This window comes from Mercenaria mercenaria, chromosome 6 (genome assembly GCF_021730395.1).
Source record: "Mercenaria mercenaria strain notata chromosome 6, MADL_Memer_1, whole genome shotgun sequence".
Taxonomy (NCBI): domain Eukaryota; kingdom Metazoa; phylum Mollusca; class Bivalvia; order Venerida; family Veneridae; genus Mercenaria; species Mercenaria mercenaria.
The window spans coordinates 9,012,196-9,037,684 of NC_069366.1; the positions used below are offsets into that span (position 1 = coordinate 9,012,196).

A 25,489-nucleotide genomic window follows, 5' to 3' on the forward strand; every position below is an offset into this window, starting at 1 on the left:
CATGAAACTTGGGTCAAATGATCACCTCATCAAGACAATGTGCAGAACCAATAAGTCAGCCATGTCAGCTCAAGGTCAAGGTCACAACTCGAGATCAAAGGTTTGAGCCTTCCATTTCGTGTCCACTCTGTATCTCCTAAACCCTTTGAAGGATAATCATGAAACTTGGGTCAAATGATCACCTCATCAAGACAATGTGCAGATACCATGAGTCAGCCATGTCAGCTAGAGGTCAAGGTCACAACTCAAGGTCAAAGGTTTGAGCCTTCCATTTCGTGTCCGCTCTGTATCTCCTAAACCCCTTGAAGGATAATTGTGAAACTTCGGTCAAATGATCCCCTCATCAAGACGATGTGCAGAACCCATGAGTCAGCCATATTGGCTCAGTGGCCAAGGTCACAACTCAAGGTCAACGGTTTGAGCCTTCCATTTCGTGTCCACTGTGTATCTCCTTGGGTCGAATGATCACCTCATCAAGATGATGTGCAGAACCCATCAGTCAGCCATGTTGGCTTAAGGTCAAGGTCACAACTCAAGGTCAAAGGTTTGAGCCACTATCCATAACAGTGGTGGGGGATATAGCTGTCTTTCAGACTGCTTTGTGTAAATATTGTGTTTTTCCCATAATAACAGTTACAAATGTTTAACACTTAGCCTGCTGGCAGCAAGTGATTCTTCCTTTGCGACCAGTGCAGACCAAAATCAACCTGACATCCGTGTAGTCTGATTACGGTCTGCACTGTTCGCTGTTCAGTCAGTATATTTATGGTAAGCACCCCTTTTAACTGTTAATGGTACTGTTCAAATTGAAAGATGGACAAGTTCATTATAGAAATTTAGCAGGGTAAGGGTTAAACGTTGTAAGGAAATGGAAACAGTATTACGACAACAGTTTGGTTTTCAGGATTACAAGCAAGATGATGAAGCAATGCTGTTAGCTGCTATACAGGCTTCATTGAAGGATTCCTGATTACACAGTTACGTAGATATGTTGACATTTATGCAGGAATGGCAAAGTATATCTGTCAGAAAGTTTGACGTGAAAGAATCTTGAGTCGAAAATTGTTCCTTGTATGAAACGTTTTTAGTTCTGCTATGCAGTTTTTTTATTGATGATGGTATGTTTGTAACTCTTTTATGTGATAAAATGTTGTTTTGATAAAATGAGTGATTTGCAAATTCCACTTTATTGATCTAACATCGTCATGTAGTTCCGTTTATGATCGACATTCATTTACATCCTGATTTGATTCAAATAGATCTTTTTTCTCCAATTTGTCATAAATACAAAAGTTTCTCACTAAAATGAGCAAACATAATTACTTTGTTTGCTGTATTGAGTTACAGACGTAATTTCATGTCAAATAGCGAATTTCTATATATCTTTTTGTTATGAACGTTAGACATTTCGTGACAGTCGGGCATCTGGGTAGGGGCACAAGTATTCAGCATACTAGCTAGAAAACTTTGTCAGATGAAAGAATTCTATATACCTGTAGTAAGATTTAACCCTGCTAAATGTTTAGCTCACCTGAGCACAGTTTTTGTGATCGCCATGTGTCCGTCGTCGTCCGTCCGTCGTAAACAATTTGACTGTTAACACTCTAGAGGTCACTATTTTGGCCCAATCTTAATGAAACTTGGTCAGAATGTTACCCTCAATAAAATCTCGGACGAGATAGATATTGGGTCATCTGGGATCAAAAACTAGGTCACCAGGTTAAATCAAAGGAAAAGCCTGTAAACATTCTAGAGGCCACATTTATGAACATATCTTAATGAAACTTGGTCAGAATGTTAACCTTGATGATCTTTAGGTCAAGTTCAAATCTGTGTCAGGTGGGGTCAAAAACTAGGTCACCCAGTCAAATCAAAGGAAAAGCTTGTTAACACACTAAGAGGCCATATTTATGACCCTATCTTCATGAAATTGGTCAAAATGTTTATCTTGGTGATCTTTAGCCAAATTTGGCCAAGTTTGAATCTGGGTCATGTGGGGTCAAAAACTAGGGCACTAGGTCAGATCAAAGAAAAATCTTGTTAACACTCTAGGGTCCACATTTTTTTTTTCAATCTTCATAAAACTTAGTCAGAATGTTTGGTATCATGAAGTCTTGTATGATTTCAACTCTGAGTCATGTAGGGTCAAAAACTAGGTCACTTAGTAAAATCAAAGGAAAAGCTTGTTTATACTCTAGAGGCCACTTTTTTGCTCCAATCTTCACAAAACTTTGTCAGAATGTTTGTTTTCATGAAATCATGGACGAGTTTTAATCTGGGTCATTTGGGGTCAAAAACTAGGTCACAAGGTCAAATGAAAGAAAATGCTTGTATACACTCGGGCAACTTTTTTGGTCCAATCTTAATGAAAATTGGTCAGAATATTTGTCTCCATGAAATTTCGGACAGGTTAAAAATTAGGTCTGGTTGGGTAAAAAACTAGGTTACTAGGCCATATCAAAGAAAAAAACACTAGAGGCCACATATTTGCTCCAATCTTTATGAAACTTGGTCAGAATGTTTATCTCCTTGAAAACTCGGACAATATGAAACTGGGTCATGTGGTGTCAAAAACTGAGTCACTAGGTCAAACATGTTTGTTATGATGTGTTACTCTGGTGAGCGACCTAGGGCGACCATGGCCCTCTTGTTTGAAAATACTTCTATATGTGGGTTAATATGATTTAATGGAGTATCGTTTAATGTTGAGGGAAATGAACAATATACTCTAGTTATCATGGGTTCGGAGTGGTCCAAACAGTAAATACATATTAAAAAAAATTGACCAAGGACAAAGTGTGCTTAACAAGCACAGGAGCTTGAGCCATCAATGCTAGAACAAGTAGTGATTACATGTATTTATCATTTGAGTAGAGATTATTTTCCAGTCTTTTTCCTTTAAACCTTTTTATCCTCCCAAATAGTCAATAATATTTCATTGTTATTATATATAAATATTATAGAGTATGTACATATATAATATAAATGTTTGTGTGTGTGATGTTGATTTAAGGTAATGGAAAACATAATGATAATCAGAAATTTACCTGCGATTACTTGTTATCATATATGTTTTTGGCAGTAATAGAAAATTGCGTTTTCATATCAGCCAGAAAATGCTGGAACAGTGTGTGGAGAGAATGTATCACTACTTGAATCAAATTAATCCAGTTTTTATTACCGTACATGTCCACTCAAGTCAAAGCATATGGTTAGGTTGCAACTTGCAAGTTTATAAAATGTTATTTATAGCTGTTCCCCGATTTTGACCGGTGATGCTAGATGATCAAGAAGGCGAGTTAAATAACTGCTGTGTTATTACATGATGTTGCGCAGAACACCACATTCTATTTTTAGCACAGAAAGTTCTGAAATTTCAGGCTTGCTAGTTGGGTTTAATTTACAGAAAATTAAAGTTACAGGATAAAAAAATCAGTAAACAGTTTTTAACAAAGTTTTTTTTCTTTCAATTATCGTATGAAAAGTTACTTAAGCAATAAGTGGAGCTTCAGGATATATGTTTTTGATTAGAGGACAAGTTGTTCATATGCATGTAACTTTTTTGTCTGTTCACTGTCAGTTTGTTACTGTTTCGGTTGATTCAGTGTGTTGCAGTTTTGTTAATCCCCCGCCGTGGCGGAGGGATTATAGGAATGGTCTGCGTCCGTCCTTCCGTCCGTAACAAAATCGTGTCCGGTCCATATCTCCTAAACCCCTTGAAGGATTTTCATGAAACTTGGGTCAAATGATCACCTCATCAAGACGATGTGCAGAACCCATGAGTCAGCCTTGTCAGTTCAAGGTCAAGGTCACAACTCAAGGTCAAAGGTTTGAGCCTGCCATTTTGTGTCTGCTCTATATCTCTTAAACCCCTTGAAGGAATTTTATAAAACTTGGGTCAAATGATCACCTCATCAAGACGATATGCAGAACCCATGAGTCAGTCATGCCGGCTCAAGGTCAAGGTCACAGCTTAGGGTCAAAGGTTTGAGCCTTCCATTTTGTGTCTGCTCTATATCTCCTAAACCCCTTGAAGGATTTTCATCAAACTTGGGTCAAATGATCACCTCATTAAGGCGATGTGCAGAACTAATGAGTCAGCCATGTCAGCTCAAGGTCAAGGTCACAACTGAAGGTCAAAGGTTTGAGCCTTCCATTTCGTGTCCGCTCTATATCTCCTAAACCCCTTGAAGGAATTTTATAAAACCTGGGTCAAATGATTACCTCATCAGAACGATGTGCAGAAATTATGAGTCAACCATGCCAGCTCAAGGTCAAGGTCACAACTAAGGGTCGAAGGTTTGAGCCTTCCATTTGGTGTCCACTCTGTATCTCCTTAACCCCTTGAAGGATTTTCATCAAACTTGTGTCAAATGATCACCTCATCAAGAACTCATGAGTCAGCCATGTCAACTCAAGGTCAAGGTCACAACTGAAGGTCAAAGGTTTCAGCTCTGTTTCTCCTAAACCCCTTGAAGGATTTTCATGAAACTTTGGCCAAATGATCACCTCATCAAGATGTTGTGCAGAATTCATGAGTCAGCCATGTCAGTTCAAGGTCAAGGTCACAGCTAAAATCAAAGGTTTATCCTTTCACTATCTATAGCAGTGGCGGGGGATTTAGCTGTCTTTCAGACTGCCTTGTTTTATTATTAGATGTATCTCTGTAAAGATTTATGAATGAAGTTGTTTACATTTGTTTCTATATACATGTTTGTTTCTTACATATCCATTAATATATTTCAATGTATTTTATTCAAGAAATAATATATCCCAAACAGTTATTGGTTGTTGAATAAAATTGTGTCACGAGGACTGTGTAATAACAGCACTAAGGACAATGGTTTTATTCAAGAGATAATCACTGTTTGAGATATATTATTTTGATTCTAACACATTTGCAAGGGTTATTTACATCTTTGATGACATCCACAAAATATTTACCTGTTTTGTGTGGTTTTCTTTTCCAGTGCGCCACTATACAGCATTCTTACCCATTGCGGGTCGTCGTAATCCCCCCCTTCAGACGAACCTCTGATTTATTTATTTTTATTAGCTCACCTGTCACAAAGTGACAAGGTGACCTTTTGTGATCGCGCGGTGTCCCGTCGTCCGTGCGTCCGTAAACTTTTGCTTGTGACCACTCTAGAGGTCACATTTTTTGTGGGATCTTTATAAAAGTTGATCAGAATGTTCATCTTGATGATATCTAGGTCAAGTTCGAAACTGGGTCACGTGCCGACAAAAACTAGGTCAGTAGGTCTAAAAATAGAAAAACCTTGTGACCTCTCTAGAGGCCATATATTTCACAAGATCTTCATGAAAATTGGTCAGAATGTTCATCTTGATGATATCTAGGTCAAGTTCGAAACTGGGTCACGTGCCATCAAAAACTAGGTCAGTAGGTCTAAAAATAGAAAAACCTTGTGACCTCTCTAGAGGCCATATATTTCATGAGATCTTCATGAAACTTGGTCAGAATGTTCACCTTGATGATATCTAGGTCAAGTTCGAAACTGGGTCACATGCCTTTAAAAACTAGGTCAGTAGGTCAGATAATAGAAAAACCTTGTGACCTCTCTAAAGGCCATATTTTTCATTGGATCTGTATGAAAGTTGGTCTGACTGTTCATCTTGATGATATCTAGGTCAGGTTTGAAACTGGGTCCCGTGCGGTCAAAAACTAGGTCAGTAGGTCTAAAAATAGAAAAACCTTGTGACCTCTCTAGAGGCCATATATTTCATGAGATCTTCATGAAAATTGGTCAGAATGTTCACCTTGATGATATCTAGGTCAAATTCGAAAGTGGGTCACGTGCCATCAACAACTAGGTCAGTACGTCAAATAATAGAAAAACCTTGTGACCTCTCTAGAGGCAATTTTTTTCATGGGATCTGTATGAAAGTTGGTCTGAATGTTCATCTTGATGATATCTAGGTCAAGTTCGAAACAGGGTCATGTGCGGTCAAAAACTAGGTCAGTAGGTCTAAAAATAGAAAAACCTTGTGACCTCTCTAGAGGCCATACTTGTGAATGGATCTCCATAAAAATTGGTCAGAATGTTCATCTTGATGATATCTAGGTCCTGTTTGAAAGTGGGTCACGTGCCTTCAAAAAGTAGGTCATTAGGTCAGATAATGAAAAAATGTTGTGACCTCTCTAGAGGCCATATTTTTCATAGGATCTGTATGAAAGTCAGTCTGAATGTTGGTCTTGATGATATATAGGTCAAGTTTGAAACTGGGTCAACTGCAATCAAAAACTAGGTCAGTAGGTCTTGAAATAGAAAAACCTTGTGACCTCTCTAGAGGCCATACCCTTGAATGGATCTTCATGAAAATTGGTCAGAATGTTCACCTTGATGATATCTAGGTCAAGTTTGAAATGGGTCACATGCCTTAAAAAACTAGGTCAGTAGGTCAAATAATAAAAAAACCTTGTGACCTCTCTAGAGGCCATACTTTTCATGGGATCTGTATGAAAGTTGGCCTGAATGTTCATCTTGATGATATCTAGGTCAAGTTTGAAATTGGGTCAACTGCGGTCAAAAACTAGGTCAGTAGGTCTAAAATAAGAAAAATCTTTTGACCTCTCTAGAGGCCATATTTTTCAATGGATTTTCATAAAAATGGATCTGAATGTTCACCTTGATGATATCTAGGTCAGTTTAGAAACTGGGTAATGTTCAATCAAAAACTAGGCCAGTAGGTATAAAAATAGAAAAACCTTGTGACCTCTCTAGAGGCCATATTTTTCATGAGATCTTCATGAAAATTAGTGAGATTATTCACCTTGATGATATCTAGGGAAAGTTCAAAACAGGATCACGTATCCTCGAAAACTAGGTCAATAGGTCAAATAATAGAAAAACCTTGTGACCTCTCTAGAGACCATATTTTTCAATGGATCTTCATGAAAATTGGTCAGCATTTTTATCTTGATAATATCTAGGTCAGATTCAAAACTGGGTCACATGAGCTCAAAAACTAGGCCACTATGTCAAATAATAGAAAAAACAACGTCATACTCAAAACTGGGTCATGTGGGAAGAGGTGAGCGATTCAGGACCATCATGGTCCTCTTGTTTATCTGGTGAGCATACGCACTTGTAAATACCATCGAGAATGGATTCAGCCAATCAGTGTTCACCATTATTACCGTAGTCATACCGACTTGAAAATTTAAACAAGATCTTAGCCAAATATTTGGTCATAATGAATTAAGAAGATACTACATTACTCACTGAGATTAATAAAGATTAATTTCTGTAATCGGATGTTTAAAAATTTACCTCAAGAAATAAGGATATTCCTTATGATTCGGTGTTGATATTGAAGTCGACGTGGTCACTCTTTTCTCGGCTGATTTTGATTAGTTCGCTAAGATTTTGTGCAAAATATCGCTGATTGGCTGAAACGTTTTACCTGTAATGTTGCCAAACTAAAAATACCAGCAAAATGTGCCAGAGGTTAAACTAGGGAGCCATGATAAACCTCTGGTATGCGAGAATGCTACGACGGTCAACACTAGGTTATAAAAAGTGTGGAGTTAGAACTGATTGTGTTGCATAATAACACATTCATTGTTTCACAAGAAAATAAATCAGGTTATGCTCGAGTTGACGTTATAATGAATTATATTAATCTGTTAAAGTAATGGTGATAAGGCCTAAAAATATCACTGAGAGAGCACTCGACCAAAAAAATAAAAGCTACCTCAGGTAAGCTGGCCTTTCCCCCCCCCCCCCCCCCCCCCCCAACCCCGTTAGACATAAACTCTATGATATACATGTAAATAATATTAGGCAACTTTTTTCTTCCCTGGTTAAAGTTTTGCATGCAAGTTACTATCTCCAAAACTAATGCAGATACTGGACTGAAACTCTATAGGTATTTTCACATTCAGGGTAATATTCCTGCTTCTGGGACACTTTGAATAGTTGAGTAGTTGAGCATTGGCTGTCTTAGGGACAGCTCTTGTTAATGTTTTATGCTAGAATAGCATTAGAGCATATTCATTTAATGTTATAACATCTTCGCAATACCTCATGATACATTGAAACCTTCGCCCTATTGGGCTCGGGTACAAGCCAGTCCCCTACGATTCTACAGATGTTATAACACGAAAAAACATGCATTACCTCTACATTCAAGTAACAGGTATTTTTCAAAAGTTGTGAAATAACTGTCCTTGTAATTTGCATTTTTTTAGCTCACCTGTCACAAAGTGACAAGGTGAGCTTTTGTGATCGCGCGGTGTCCGTCGTCCGTCTGTCAGTCAGTCCGTGCGTCCGTAAACTTTTGCTTGTGACCACTCTAGAGGTCACATTTTTCATGCGATCTTTATGAAAATTGGTCAGAATGTTCATCTTGATGATATCTAGGTCAAGTTCAAAACTGGGTCACGTGCCTTCAAAAACTAGGTCAGTAGGTCTAAAAATAGAAAAACATTGTGACCTCTCTAGAGGCCATATATTTCACAAGATCTTCATAAAAATTGGTCAGAATGTTCACCTTGATGATATCTAGGTCAAGTTCGAAACTGGGTCACGTATCATCAAAAACTAGGTCAGTAGGTCTAAAAATAGAAAAACCTTGTGACCTCTCTAGAGGCCAAATATTTCACAAGATCTTCATGAAAATTGGTCAGAACATTCACCTTGATGATATCTAGGCCAAGTTCAAAACTGGGTCACGTGCCATCAAAAACTAGGTCAGTAAGTCAAATAATAGAAAAACCTTGTGACCTCTCTAAAGGCCATATTTTTCATGGGATCTGTATGAGAGTTGGTCTGAATGTTCATCTTGATGATATCTAGGTCAAGTTCGAAACTGGGTCACGTGCGGTCAAAAACTAGGTCAGTAGGTCTAAAAATAGAAAAACCTTGTGACCTCTCTAGAGGCCATATATTTCATGAGATCTTCATGAAAATTGGTCAGAATGTTCATCTTGATGATATCTAGGTCAAGTTTGAAACTGGGTCACATGCCTTCAAAAACTAGGTCAGTAGGTCAAATAATAGAAAAACCTTGTGACCTCTCTAGAGGCAATATTTTTCATGGGATCTGTATGAAAGTTGGTCTGAATGTTCATCTTGATGATATCTAGGTCAAGTTCGAAAGTGGGTCACATGCCATCAAAAATAGGTCAGTAGGTCAAATAATAGAAAAACCTTGTGACCTCTCTAGAAGCCATATTTTTCAATGGATCTTCATGAAAATTGATCTGAATATTCACCTTGATGATATCTAGGTCAGTTTCGAAACTGGGTCACGTTCGGTCAAAAACTAGGCCAGAAGGTATAAAAATAGAAAAACCTTGTGACCTCTCTAGAGGCAATATTTTTCATGAGATCTTCATGAAAATTAGTGAGAATGTTCTCCTTGATGATATCTAGGTAAAGTTCAAAACAGGGTCACGTACCTTCGAAAACTAAGTCAATAGGTCAAATAATAGAAAAACCTTGTGACCTCTCTAGAGACCATATTTTTCAATGGATCTTCATGAAAATTGGTCAGAATTTTTATCTTGGTAATATCTAGGTCAAGTTCAAAACTGGGTCACATGGGCTCAAAAACTAGGTCAGTATGTCAAATAATAGAAAAAAACGAGGTCATACTCAAAACTGGGTCATGTGGGAAGAGGTGAGCGATTCAGGACCATCATGGTCCTCTTGTTTTATTGATTGTTTTGTTTGATTTTTGTAAACAAGTGTCAGAAGTTTTACTTGTGTACAGGAGTTTGCTGTCTGCCTCATCTATTGTTTGCACATAGTACATAATATATTGTCTAATATTTTCTATATTCTTTATTATTTCAGATTGTTCTTAACAAGTGTCAGAAGTTTTACTTGTGTACAGGAGTTTGCTGTCTGCCTCATCTATTGTTTGCACATAGTACATAATATATTGTCTAATATTTTCTATATTCTTTATTATTTCAGATTGTTCTTAACTTAAGTAATATTTTAATCGTATCTCACATGCATGTATGGTCAGGTAAAACAAAGTTGTCTCAAGTTTTAAGTAATTAGAAAAGCAACAAACTGGGCGCTTACAACAGTCTTTTCATTCGGAATTTATTAAACAAGTTTAATAAAGGAATAAAATGCAAGGTTAAAGGGTAAGGAAAGGCTGAAAATAAGTTAATTTTATATGAAAGCCATCATCAAGCCTTTCATAATGCTGAAAGAATTTTTAAAATCGGACAACTATTGAAAAAGATATGGCAGTTTGAAAATTAAGAAAATGGCTGATAATGGAGGCAGCCATTTTAGTGTGTATATGACGTCATTTACACACTGCTGAATATTTTATTTAGCAAATAACCTATTAAAAGACTAATTTTCATATGTTTCTTGAGTGTGAGGTGTAAAACATGAGAATTTCTTTCATTATAGCTGGAAAAAGTAGAGAAATTTTACAGTAATAAGTAAACGCAGTTCAAATGTGTATCTAAAAATGTAATAAATCCGCCATTTTTTTTTGTTGCCATGGAAACAAAATGGCTGCCAATTTGACAAAATATTTAAATGCACATAACTTTTTCATTTTTACTCGATTTTGAAATTCTTTCACTACTTTAAATGGTTTATGAAATCCAAGCTGACAAAATTAACACAAGAACAACGTTGCCTTTCCCTTTAAATAGATTCAAGTCTGGAAAAATAAAATGTCAGGTTGTTTTTTATCAGGTGTAAACTTTTCTGTTTAATTGTCAAAATTTGTTTTATAGACCAAGTAACCAGTAAATAAACCAATGTTTTCTATACCTGAAACAGTATATGACAAGGGATCTTGTCATTTCAACATCACGCATGTGATAAATACACTTATTTACTATACTGGCACTTCAAAAAGCTTTCCTTCCCTCTCACATCTTTATTTAATATTTGTATGTAGAAAATAACTGTATATGGTCTTTTGAAACCATTGTTTAGGTGTTATATTATTTTACTTTGTTGACGTAGATGCATTTTGTTGTTTTCAAATGAAAAAAAGGGAAAAATAAAAATCAGACATTTCATTTATTGTTAGTGTTAATTGTTGCAAATTATTTCAATAAAGTTGCACATATTTGCAAATTGCAACTCATGCCACTTATATTAGAGACTGATTTAACCTTTAGCCTGCTGCCGGCAACTGATTCTGCCTTTGCGACCAGAACAGACCAAGATCAGCCCAAACTGAATAAAGGAACTGTCCATTGTAGTAATTTAGCAGGGTAAAGGTTAACTTCAGACAGTTCTATGAAAATAAAAATTTCACTGGATTGTGTCCTTTCAATGTATTCAGGTTCCTATCATACATAAACCAACATGTATGAAATATCTTTCAGCACAGACATGTCAATGTTGCAGTTAGTAAGTGATGGTCAACTCTGTGTATGTATTTCTTTAATTTTCACAAAACAGTTTTCGAATTTTAGTCTGACCTAATAGGCTTCAACTTCCCCTGTTTAGTATAAAACTGATGTCTGGTATAAAAGGGAATGTAAGTTAATTTTATAGTATCAACATCTGTTCCTTTTGCAAAGTTCTCCGTAGAATTTCAAGGACAAGTTTCCACCTCCTTATTTCTAACTACTCAATGTATTTTCTGTAATGTCACACTGGCGAAATTGTAAGTCATAGGGTGACTTTTCTGCTTTTTATGGTGAAGAAAGATCCCTGTGCATCTCCAAACATTGTATAAGACAGTGGCAGGCACCCAGGTAAAACCACCAAACTCCCACAAACAAGCTTGATGCCTTCCTCGCATACAAAAATGTTACACCCCGAGTGAAGTTTGAACCCACAGCGGTTAGAGGAAAGAGATTCAATATGTGCAACCTTAACCACTCGGCCATGGAAGCACCCTTCTAGCAAGTCAAGCACAAGAACTGAAGGTGTTAATGTTCATGGTCAAATGCTTGTACAGCTTTCCAGCTGGGCAACGGCAAAGAAACACTTTAATACAAGTTTTTATTGTGACCTGCACAAACTGAAAGTAAATCTGGTTTCTTTCATCTAATGTCATTGGTTCCCGACTTTCCAATGTCATCATTTGATCCTGGATGTCTGTTGAAACTTGTGTGTATATTTTATACATATCTTCAACATGAATACACTCAACTTAAGTTGTAGAATCCCATGGCACACCTTATTCTTTTGCTCCTCCATAGTCTTTGCAGAAACCACAAACATTTACAAAGTATCTGTTGGCATGGTTTGTTTAATCCCTTCACGTTGCACTATAATTGGCTTTACAATGACCTGTAAAATAAAATATGATCTTTTAAGTAAGATATGTATGAAAACACACTTCAAGGCACTGGATACCTGACCAGTAAATGGCTATGCAGCTCACTGTTCAGAGTCATAAGAGCGAATATGGAGGTCCAGTGTGGCAGTGGAAACATGCCAGAGTAAGAAACCTGATGTCACGAGTTCATGCCCCACCTCCTCCAACTTAATTACTAACTTTTGAATAACAGTCCCATGTATGTGTGCTTTACACCTTGCATGCTAAAAAGCCAGACAAACTTCTAGAATAATAGTGTCTTCTTATAAGGTCCTTCACTGGTTGTAGGTTCAGATGGGTATCTGGCTCGAGGGTAAACTGTTGTGGTAACGAGGCTCTGCTCTTGCATGCCATATTCAAGAAACAACAGTAAAATAAAATCGAATGGATGACTTTCTTTATAACATTTTTTTGTTACAACAGCGTATTTAAATGAAGCGCAGGAATTCAACATCCGTAAACAGGAAAGACATCATGATGTTTCAATGACAAAAAATTATGTTCAGTTCCAGTTTTGTTTTATCATCTGCAGCAATAGCGTTGTCTTTTTTCCATGAAAGAACATTTTGTTTTTTTTTTAACCAAGAAATATTATAAAGGAACAAAGAGGAACTATCAAGGTATTTGATTTTTATCTTGTTTTAAGTGATAAAATATAAATTACTGTATTTATATGTCATTTAAAGCATAGAGTCATCTTACAACCTACATTGGACTATATTGTCTGACCCTGATACAAATTAGAAAGAGTAAAGGCCATTTGAATAATTTGGTAATCTCTTCTTTACCATGATGTGTAACTTATACTGTACTTACAAATAAATTCAGAGACTGGATCGTTACCATCCTCGGACCGCAGTGTTCCTGTGATACCTTCGTTCTCTATCAAGGGTAGAAATAGATTGACAAAGTCCTGGGTATATGGTGGTGCTATCACATCCAACACCTGCAAACAAAATAAATATATCCATGGTAACATCTGAGCACTTCATTCAGCACTGTTACAATTACAAGTCAACAATATTTTTTTGGATTTTTTGAAACAACCTGTAGCTTTCTGTAGAGGGAAATATGGCACGATAAACCCCAATTAATCCTAATTTGAAACCTAGTCATTAGCATTTCTAGATGATAAAATGCACAGTACCAATTTGCAAGAACTGATGCCAATGTACTTATGACTTTGGCACCTGATGAGAAGTAAACAAAGTGTGATGTAATTATCAGTTGCGAGACATAAATTTGAAGCAATGTGGGGGTAATAGGAGTTGGAAAATATACAAGAGGACCATGATGGTCCTGAATCGCTCACCTCTTCCCACATGACTCAGTTTTGAGTATGACGTCGTTTTTTCTATTATTTGACATAGTGACCTAGTTTTTGAGCTCATGTGACCCAGTTTTGAACTTGGCCTAGATATTATCAAGATAAAAATTCTGACCAATTTGCATGAAGATCCATTGAAAAATATGGTCTCTAGAGAGGTCACAAGGTTTTTCTATTATTTGACCTATTGACCTAGTTTTCAAAGGTACGTGACCCTGTTTTGAACTTTACCCAGATATCATCAAGGTGAACATTCTCACTAATTTTCATGAAGGTCTCATGAAAAATATGGCCTCTAGAGAGGTCACAAGGTTTTTCTATTTTTATACCTACTGGCCTAGTTTTTGACCACACGTGACCCAGTTTCAAAACTGACCTACATATCATCAAGGTGAACATTCAGATCAATTTTCATAAAGATCCATTGAAAAATATGGCCTCTAGAGAGGTCAAAAGATTTTTCTAATTTTAGACCTACTGACCTAGTTTTTGACCGCAGTTGACCCAGTTTCAAACTTGACCTCGATATCATCAAGATGAACATTCAGACCAACTTTCATACAGATCCCATGAAAAGTATGGCCTCTAGAGAGGTCAAAAGTTTTTATTATTTGACCAAATGACCTAGTTTTTTAAGGCACGTGTCCCAGTTTCAAACCTGACATAGATATCATCAAGATGAACATTCTGACCAATTTACATGAAGATCCAATCAAGGGTATGGCCTCTAAAGAGGTCACAAGGTTTTTCTATTTCAAGTCCTACTGACCTAGTTTTTGATTGCAGTTGACCCAGTTTCAAATCTGACCTATATATCATCAAGATAAACATTCAGACATTCAAAAATATGGCCTCTAGAGAGGTCACAACGCTTTTTCATAATTTGACCTACTGACCTACTTTTTGAGGGCACGTGATCCACTTTTCGAACTTGACCTAGATATCATCAAGATGAACATTCTGACCAATTTTTATGGAGATCCATTCACAAGTATGGCCTCTAGAATGGTCACAAGGTTTTTCTATTTTTAGACCTACTGACCTAGTTTTTGACCAACTATGACCCTGTTTCCAACTTGACCTAGATATCATCAAGATGATTATTCAGACCAACTTTCATACAGATCCCATGAAAAATATGGCCTTAAGAGAGGTCACAAGGTTTTTCTATTATTTGACCTACTGACCTAGTTTTTGATGGCACGTGACCCACTTTCGAACATGACCTGGATATCATCAAGATGAACATTCAGACCAACTTTCATACAGATCCCATGAAAAATATGGCCTCTAGAGAGGTCACAAGGTTTTTCTATTATTTGACCTACTGACCAAGTTTTTGATGGCATGTGACCCACTTTCGAACTTGACCTAGATATCATCACGGTGAACATTCTGACCAATTTTCATGAAGATCTCGTGAAATATATGGCCCCTAGAGAGGTCACAAGGTTTTTCTATTTTTAGACCTACTGACCTAGTTTTTGACCGCACGTGACCCAGTTTCGAACTTGACCTAGATATCATCAAGATGAACATTCAGACCAACTTTCATACAGATCCCATGAAAAATATGACCTTTAGAGAGGTCACAAGGTTTTTCTATTATTTGACCCATTGACCTAGTTTTTGACGGCACATGACCCACTTTCGAACATGACCTAGATATCATCAAGGTGACGTTCTAACCAATTTTCATGAAGATCTTGTGAAATATATGGCCTCTAGAGAGTCACAAGGTTTTTCTATTTTTAGACCTACTGACCTAGTTTTTGATGGCACGTGACCCAGTTTCGAACTTGACCTAGATATCATCCAGGTGAACATTCTGACCAATTTTCATGAAGACCTTATGAAATATATGGCCTCTAGAGAGGTCACAAGGTTTTTCTATTTTAAGACCTACTGACCTAGTTTTTATCGGCACGTGACCCAGTTTCGAACTTGACCTAGATATCATCAAGGTGAACATTCTGACCAACTTTCCTAAAGATCCCATGAAAAATGTGACCTCTAGAGTGGTCACAAGCAAAAGTTTACGGACTGACGCACGCACGGACAGACGACGGACACCGCACGATCACAAAAGCTCACCTTGTCACTTTGTGACAGGTGAGCTAATAAAAGCTGTCTTTCGTGAAATTATTCACTATACATATTACGTTACATTTTTTTTCAATTTCAAGGAGAAAATATATCTTTCTTTATTAACCTTAAGCCTGATGGTGGCAGGTGGTTGACATCCGTGCAGACTGATCATGGTCTACACTGTTCGCTATTCAGTCACTAAATTTTCAGTAAACACCCCTTCGAAAAATAAATAGTACTGCCCAAATTGAATGATAGACCAGTCCATTTTAGAAATATAGCAGGCTTAAGGTTAAGGGGAAATATAACAGTTTTAGGAGAATATAGCTAATTTTGGCTAGGAGGAACAGCCTATATTCAGCTGTAAAAATAGCAAAAAAAAATCACTGCAAGCTCTAAAACTGTTACATGGAAAATTTGATAAGAGATACATTTGTTTACTGGTCATATACAGACTTAACTTGCTGCATATCATCTGTATGCAAGCCTCTGTGGCATAATGCTAGTTTTGCAATATGCCTGATAATAGATTTGTCAGTATATTTGTACGAATACATAGCTTTGAGCCAAATGTCAAAGAATATTCTTGTATTTTGTATACATGTAAACAAACCTCTGAGACAAAATGCCTGATGAGAGAGATGTCTGTATCTTGTTTGTTATGGCATCCTCTGATATAGTTGACTACTGGAATGACACAGCCACAGCTAAACACATGAACCATACGATCTAGTACTGTCTTCTTTAACTCTAGCTGAAAACCAGAATAATTTGAGGTATTATTCATAATGAATGCATTAACCAAAGGCCAAGACTGAAAATTACCTTTTAACCAAAGGCCAAGATTGAAAATTACCAAACTCATCATACAGAAAGCCAAAAAGAAGACGTTAAATGTAAAATTCATTTTAGTATTGTTTTTACAATCAGTTTTCAACAAAGTTTCAGTTATGTAATGGGGGTCAGTTGATCCATACCTGAGGTCCCTGGATTCCAACACTGCATTGACTAATTCTCAGTTAGTAAATGATAACAATTCTAAACTAGAACTGTCACACGAGTGACAAATAATACACCCACAATACGGCCTTGTCACAGAAGTATGGCAACCATAAGAAAGAAATGGCCACAAAAAGGTGCAATTTCAGTTTGGCAAATTTTAAGTTGGAAATGGACCATAACTACGTGAAACAAGGAGCTGCGTTTAATAAACGCTTAATGCCCCCGGTGGCATCCTTGTCGATACAAAGCAATCTAAAGTCAAAAACGAGGTCAAGTTCGAGGTCAAGGTCAATCCGAGGTCAGGCGATGTCTGAAGATGAGGAATGGTCACAGTTTACATCTGCATTAGTATCAAGTCATTCTAGTTAGGGCTATTGATGCTAGACAAAATGGTCCCATTTTGTTAACCTCATACAGACGGACGAACGGACAGGACAATCACTATATGCCTCCCGCATCAGTAGATGCCGGGGGCATAAAAATGGTGGTTTGTAGGTAAAGTTGAATTTGACCTGTATTTTATGACGTTACATCTGTGTACCAAAATTTGTTTAAATCTGTCATGCCTTTGATGAGGTATTGTCCAGAAACCATGAAAATCAACAGAATGACCGACAAGCTCACCCCTATATCCCACCCCCAAACTTCGTTTGTGGGGGTATAATAAGGGACAGAGGTCAAATGATACCACAGGTGTTGTATCCTCTCAAATAGTCATGCTCGGGGATCAAACAGAACACTTCTAGTGTGACAGTCCTATGCTCTACCTAATAAGCAAGGAATACCACCTAGTTCCCTATGTTAAGCTATGACAGTAAATTTGAGTTCTAAACACGCTTGTCAAAAAAATACAAATACACAATCTGCCTGAAAAAAAAAAACCTCCTTACTTTCTCTATACATGGCCTTCAGAGTGAGGGATTTTGTATTTTCCCCCATCAACTGGGTCTAAAATAATTTACTCTGACAATACCAATATACTTACTTGAACAAGAACATCCAGTTCATCAAAATTGGATTCAAACAGTCTGATTAGGAGATCTAAAGCTTTCTGGTGTAATAACAGGTGATTGGTGACAATTTCATCCACCAGCACCAGATGTAGGGGTGTGTGGTCTGTGTTCAGTTTGAAATAACTCTTGTCTGACAATATCTCGTCTACCCAAGCCAATACCCCAATTGCAATAACTGGAAACCTAAATAATGACAGTACATGGTTAACACTATTTTTTTTCAACAGAAAAAAGAAATTTTTCAAGGGTTACACTATGAAGTACCGCTAGATTTAAACAACTACGATGAATGTTAACACTGTACCCTAAGTATCTTAAACTCAAGTTTCTTTTAATATAAGTTGTTATTCATATCAGTGAAAACAAAAAAGGAATATTTGTTGACTACAAACTGCAAGCCAACAAACATAATATACTTGATAATGTGAGCCTTCTATATTTTACACATTATAGTAAAACATTCAGGATCAATAGCTCAAGACAGGAGAAATCACTAAAGTAATGCATTTTGGTCTCTGACCATTTTCCTTGTTTTCTATGTTTGCATTGCTAGAAACCCTGGAAAATGCATGCATTTTGCTAATCCTCTTGTGACTCGGCAACCGGCATTTCACTGTAGATATAACAAGCTCATTTTATAAGAAACACTTACTGGGTAACTCTACATATTTAAGTCTTATTTTTACATACTTCACTAGTTTCTACACATACATACTTAATACACTGGAAGAGAGTGGAGACATCCACCAATAGTTCAGAAGCATTTTTATTCAGTGCACAGAGTGCCTGCACTTTCTCTAACGCCTGTGTGGTAGGCTTCAGTTCCTTTTTCTCTATATGTTTTCTTACACCCTGAAATAAAAATGGAAAGCTAGACTTCACACAAGTTCTCCTCACATTATAAGCTCCTTATAATGTATTTAGGGAATTTCAAAGATAAAAGGCAGTAACTCATGGCTAAAAACTGAAGTCTGAAGCAACTTCAACTGACAGTGAATAAAGAGTTTGGCACACAAGATTTTCCAGATGTACTTAATTACTGTATTTACTATCTGTATTACTATTAGATAATATATTGTTTGTTAGTTTGGACAAACATGCAAGTAGTTGACACAGGGGGGCAAATTTAAGGTAGCAAAAATAAGTTACCAAGTCTAAGAAAGAAACACTTGACTGTATTTCATGAAGAAACATTAATATGTAGTCGCCTCATGGCTTCTGTACTGGTTGACAAGGTAAACTCAACACCAAATTGCAGCAGTTACAGAGTTTTAATGTATCTAGCTAAAGGTGAAATTTAGTTCAAGACAAAGAATGTTTTAACAATTAAATCACTAAGTGGCAACATTAATTATCCGTGAGTGGATGTAATCTCCCCAACCAGTATGGCCTTTCTTTAGGTTAGAGGTAGTAGGTTCAAACTGAAAAACCAGAGCTTTAGCAACAGCATACCTCTCCAAGTACCACCTCATTTAAACAGAAATGTGAATTTATATACAATATCCAGCCATATCACAAGGACATTTTGTAAAACAAGTTTTTTGGTGGCTTTTGGGGGGGGGGGGGGGTTGTGGAGGTGGGGTTTTTCAACAGTATTTCAGTCATGTAACGGCGGGCAGTTAACCTAACCAGTGTTCCTGGATTCTGTACCAGTACAAACCTGTTCTCCGCAAGTAACTGCCAACTTCCCCACATAAATCAGAGGTGGAGGACTAATGATTTCAGACACAATGATGGGAAACTGTATGCAACCATAACTTACCAACAAAAATTTAACAAGAGACGTTTTAAAACACAAATGCCCCACATGATGGCCCCTCACAGGAGACTTATATATCAAGGACTTATGCATGCTATCACCTTGACTTTTACAACTCATTCTTTCTTTTTTTATTCAACTGTGAAATGCTGACACATATGCAAAATTAGACTTACCTAACAAATTTAATGAAGGTTATATAAAAGATTACAAAAATACAAGTCTCTTTCATCTCACAGCCTGCAGTTCAATGTTTTCTAATTCTTATATTTATAATATTTTGTTTAATAACATACTTATCTAGATATGGTTAACCAGTAATAATTCTAGAACAGTCTGAACGAAATCCCACCCGTAGTTTCAGGAGTAGTCTGGACAAACTTTTGTGACAAATGCACAGACAGGCTGACAGACAAGACAAAAACAGTCCCTCTCCTCTCTATATGGGGAGACCTAATTATCTATCAGTATTTTATTTAAAACAACACTACCTTTTTATAAGCCTCTGTGACACTTGCAGCATATGACAGGAGGTAGATATATTTGCTCTTGTGTTCCTGATTCAATCTTGTGTTCATCTTGAACAGAGATTCTATCAACAGATCTAAAATCGAATACCAGTCACTTCATTACTTTGTAGTTTGTACATATGTATAATTAAACTAAAATGTGTCTGTACACAGGGTGTGCCCCAACTGGTACATTTGTCACAAATAAGGGGCAATAATTCAAATGTTTGCAGTCTTAAGGGGATATAGCCTCAACAAACATTTTATATAAAGGATTCATTATTCCAGGCCATATACTTCTTGAGCTATGAGCATCACAAACAAAAAATCCACTATTTTGGCTATTTCAAGGGCAGTAACTCTGTAATTAGCGCTAAAATCTCAAGAAGAATGCCAAGTGTGCAAGGTCAAATCATGATAAAGACTCGTGCAAGGTTTCATGAATTTACATCAAATACTTTTTGAGCTAGGCACGTCATTAGGTGAAAACGTGCATTTTGGACTATTTCAGGGGCCATAACTCTGGAAATAGAGCGTTGAGCCAGATGAAAAATAGGAGGTGCCCAAGTTTATATTATGATAACGACTCATACAAGTTTTCATCAATTTATATGAAATACTTTTTGAGCTAGGTGCATCACAATGTGAAAACGTGCATTTTTGACTATTACAGGAGCCATAACTCTGGAAATGGGGGGAAGGGGGGGGGGGGGGGGGGGGGGGAGAGGGCAGGGGGAGCCGAAAAATAGGAGGTGCCCAAGTTCATATCATGATAAAGACTCATGCAAGGTTTTATCAATTTATATGAAATACTGTACTTTTAAAGCTAAGCATGTCACAAGATGAAAATGTGCATTTTTTTACTATTTCAGGGGCCATAACTCTGAAAATTGGGGACGGAGCCAGGCGAAAAATAGGAGGTGCGCAAGTTCACATCATGATTAATACTCATGCAAGTTTTCATGCATTTATATCAAATACTTTTTGAGCTAGGCGCATCAGAAGGTGAAAATGTGCATTTTTGACTATTTCAGGGTCCATAACTCTGGAAATGGGGGCGGAGCCAGACGAAAAATAAGAGGTGCGCAAGTTCATATCATGATTAATATTTACACAAGGTTTCATCAATTTATATCAAATACTTTTTAAGCTAGGCATGTCACAAGGTGAAAATGTGCATTTTTTTACTACTAGTATTTCAGGGGCCATATCTTTGGAAACAGGGGGCAGAGCCAGATAAAAAACAAGGAGCTGCGTTTAATAAATGCTTGATGCCCCTGGTGGCATTCTTGTCGATACAAAGCAACCTAAGTCCAAAACGAGGTCAAGTTCAAGGTCAAGGTCACACTGAGGTCAGGTGATGTCTGAAGATGAGGAATGGTCACAGGTTACAACTGCATTAGTATCAAGTCATTCTAGTTAGGGTTATTGATGCTAGACGAGGGTTTTATCAATTTATATCAAATACTTTTTGAGCTAGGCGCACCACAAACTTCGGATGGACAGATGGAAACATGGACAAGACCAAATCTACATGCCCTCTCCACACAGTGTTGAGGGCACAAAAATGTGTAAAAAAATATTCACAATTACACTTAAAATTTCTCTTGCCACAAACTACAGGCATTTAATGGAATAAAGCATTCAAAAATCTAAAGTCAAAATTATTTGTTTTTGTTACGTTTAGAGTCACACCACGACAAATTAGGTCATATGGCCTCTTTTTCCAGCTATTAATGGTGGAGGAAGACTCCAGGTACCTCCTCCAGAAATTGTTTAGACAAGAGTTGGTACCTAGACAGAATGTCTGACCTTCAGTAAGCAAGCTGTATGACTTCCTCACATGAAAAGCTTCACATTCCAAGTGAGGTTTTGAACCCACACAAATGAGGGGGCACGTGATTCAATGATAGCAACCTTAACTACTCCGCCATGGCGGCCGAAAATGATCTGATTAATCAATTTGCTCAATAAAACAGTTACCTTGGAAAGCTGGAAAATGGAATCAATTTGCTCAATAAAACAGTTACCTAGGAAAGCTGGAACATGGAATCAATTTGCTTAACAAAACAGTTACCTAGGAAAGCTGGAACACAGAATCAATTTGCTCAATAAAACAGTTACCTAGGAAAGCTGGAACACGGATGAGATCAACAGGAGGTGGAGGGTACTGGTTATCTGAATACATTTTGTACAACTGCAATGTAAACAGCAATACTGATAGTCCATTTCATATGATATCATGGCAAAACAAGTCATAAAATGATTGAGTTAAGTTGGACATTTAGCATGACTTCTCATACCAATGTCAATACAACATACAGTCAAACCTGTGTTAAGCAGCCAGCCAAGGCAGCAGCATAATCTGGCTGCTAAAGGCAGGTGACTGCTTAAGAGAGGTTGAAATTAGCACAGAAAGTCAATTTTGGAAGTAAGCTGACTGGCTGATTAAGGCAAGTGGCTGCTTAATAGAGGTAACCCCTCAGGCAGGTTCAACTGTATTTTCTTTAAGCTCAATAAGAACACCACTACTAATCTACAATAGCTGCCAATGTAGTGAAACATTTAAGTAATTTGATAAACTATATATACTTGCCGAGCTGGCTACAAACCAAACATTTTGGCTTAAGACATTGACATTTCAATAGACTTGAATCAGATTATACAAAAGCCATCAATACTTACTATGGTGATATCTGCAGGATTAAGAGCCTTTTTTGACAACATGGAAGAAAGGGCCTGGCAAGCTCGGGGGTATGCAGCTGCGCCACTCAATGCTAGAGTAATAGGGGTCACATCTAGTCCCCTGCAACAAAACATGTAGCCAACATTAGAACCAACGGCACAGTGGTGTAGTGGTAAGCTCTCCGACTTGAAAACACGTTACCATGGGTTCGAATTCTTTTAGTCTCCTATAAATCTGTAGTAGATTGGCCATGCTTTTTATTGATGTATTTATTATATGTTTTGTAATATGTAAATATGCCATACATGTGATCTCCCGCGCGGGAGGGTCAAAATCCCGATTTTTTCACCTTGCCTCCCGTCTCCCGACCAAAACCATAATTCTCCCGCTTTTCAACAAAAAAAAAAAAATCAATATTATGACTTGGTTGATAATTACCGAGGAGTGCCAAACATGTTTACACAGTAAATCAAAGTGTCACCGACTGTTGTGTATTATACGTTTGACACGTAGCTGGAGGAAAGAGTTGTTTTTCACAGGTGAATTTTGATAACATGATTAATTGTTTTGATAAGGGATTAGACAAACAGGGCCTTTTCCACCTGTCTCATGGGGCCGAATAATAACCCATTCTCAATGCCAATTAGGCTCCATTTTTTTACCAATGTGAAGCAAAAAAACTCCAGGTCACAAGAAATAATTCCCAGCTGAAATGCATTTTTGATTATTCAAAGAAAATAAAATCACATAAATAATTGTTGGAAAAACCAACCCAGTACTATTTTTAGAACATGAATGTTATTTCCCCTTATGCAGTTACGCCATTTTCTTCCAATGTTTACCAAATTAATTTGCTAATAAATCGGACTTATTTCATTGAAAATTGGATGAAAACACACACTCATTTGTATGATAACTTCAATCTACATTATTTTGGTAAGGGTAAATACATGTTGATGCATTTCTGTTTTCTGTTTTTCATGTCAAAATCATTATCAGTATTTTCATACGAAAGTGGGTGGGGTAAGGAATTTACATAATTTATGGGTTGTGTTCAGACCAATTTAGGGCTTCGTTTTTTTCTTCAGTCCTCGAGTTGAATAATGTTAATGCATGTTCACCACCATTCCAGACCTAAATTGAGACTTTGTTTCAACAAATTTAATCTGTTTAACTTCTGTAAAACAGCATGCTCGACTTTTCTCAGTGATTGACTCTGAATGAATTAAAGCTTTGCCGGTAAAAGGGGCAGTTAAAGCTTTGCTAGTAAAAGGGGCATAATAGTCAATAGCTTTGAATGTAACAGATATATTGGACATTATATTAAACTTTAATCAAAAAATGTAAGTTAAATTAAAAAGTGGCATAACTCTGTCAAAATTCAAATCAGCAGTTATGAGGATCAATTGTTTCTACTGGTGTAGACTTATGTGTTATTTTGTGGCCTAAAATTTTGTATTTTGTCACCAAGTTTTGTGTCCGCGCGCTTAATTTATGTCGATAAAAAACCTCCAGTTTTGAGACCCCAACTCCAGCTGAAAAATGGCAAACCTCCAGTTTTGGGATTCTGAACTTATCACATGTATGAAATATGCATGGATGAAACATAAATAAACTATTAAAATGTAACTGCTAACCTATCAAATCTTTCAATCATGAAATTTCTAGAGAACACAGCAATAAGGTAAGATATATGCACTGTCTTTGTCAGTTTGCAGTTTTGTGATTTTTTTCAAAATTATGACAAAGCTGTCATTAGTCAGTAATTACAATAGAAAGCAATTTTACGTTTTGGGAATGTTCCAACTGTAAAAAACATTCTTTTAGCCAATAAAATATGTAGAAAATTCTCAAAAGCATTAGTAACGCTACTGAAATCTGATATAGTATAGAAAGTATTTTGCAGAACTTTATATAATAATATATTTACTTAAACAATACTGGTTTTCATTTTCCATATCTGAAACAAATTTATGTTTTAAAAAAACTGAAATTCTTATGTTCAAAAGTCTTTTTTAAACAATATTATTATTACTAATAGACAGATTTTATTGGCTGCAGGATAAATAGAATATTAGGATACTGTTTTTCTGAACTTAAGTTTATCCAGCTCATCTCCAAAAAGTTTATCCCCTCGGCAGAGCTTCGGGGTGGATAGACTTCTCCAACTAACCAGATAAACTTAATTTAAACCCAATATTCTCTATACCTGTCGTTTGCACATTTCTGTAATTCCTGACATATCCTCCGGATATTAGACCCTCCCTTTTGTTCCTGGGCTAAAATCGTCATCATCACCTGACTGTATAGGTAAGTATGTTCACCATGACACACCATTTTCTGCAATCAAATCAAAATTGATATTTAAAGGTTTCTTGTTTAGCATAGGTAGTTAACCAAAATCCCCACCTGGAATGGATAAAACAACTAATTTCCAGTCAAGCCAACAACAAGCATCAGAATTACCTCCCCAGCATCCAGTCTAGGCAAATACTGCTTGGAAACAGTACCAGTTTAAGTAAATCATCTGGCAATGAACACTACAAAACTACATGGGATATCAGTCCCTACCAGGAATTGAACCTGCTAACTACTACATAACTACTGTAAAATCATTTAATTTCGTGGGCATGAAAGTTTGTGGTTTTGGTCAAAACGGGAATTTCGTGGGGATATGAATTCGTGGATTTCAACTTTTGAACATAAAATGAATAGGAATTTTACATGTTCGTTGCGATTAAATTTCGTGGACTGACTCAACCACGAAATCCACGAAAATTAGTCCCCCACGAATATTAATGATTTTCAGTATGACTTTGACCC

The 25,489-nt window shown here is 36.8% G+C and overlaps 2 protein-coding genes across 2 annotated transcripts in view; one reads left to right on the forward strand and one right to left on the reverse strand.

The window, feature by feature from the left end:
* LOC123550325 (E3 ubiquitin-protein ligase RNF166-like) overlaps positions 1-11,026 on the forward strand; it is a 27,142-nt gene extending 16,116 nt beyond the window's left edge. The window contains exon 6 of the mRNA XM_045338756.2: positions 905-11,026. Coding sequence (XP_045194691.1) covers positions 905-970 — 66 coding nt within the window. The 3' untranslated portion in view covers positions 971-11,026. The remainder of the gene's footprint in view (positions 1-904) is intronic.
* Positions 10,881-25,489, reverse strand: part of LOC123549712 (negative elongation factor D-like) — a 28,123-nt gene continuing 13,514 nt past the window's right edge. The window contains exons 6-14 of the mRNA XM_045338027.2: positions 24,876-25,006; positions 22,666-22,786; positions 22,105-22,177; positions 19,963-20,075; positions 18,428-18,564; positions 17,685-17,895; positions 16,311-16,451; positions 13,099-13,228; positions 10,881-12,254 (exon numbers count right to left, since the gene is read on the reverse strand). Of these exons, the coding sequence (XP_045193962.1) occupies positions 12,223-12,254; positions 13,099-13,228; positions 16,311-16,451; positions 17,685-17,895; positions 18,428-18,564; positions 19,963-20,075; positions 22,105-22,177; positions 22,666-22,786; positions 24,876-25,006 (1,089 nt within the window). The 3' untranslated portion in view covers positions 10,881-12,222. The remainder of the gene's footprint in view (positions 12,255-13,098; positions 13,229-16,310; positions 16,452-17,684; positions 17,896-18,427; positions 18,565-19,962; positions 20,076-22,104; positions 22,178-22,665; positions 22,787-24,875; positions 25,007-25,489) is intronic.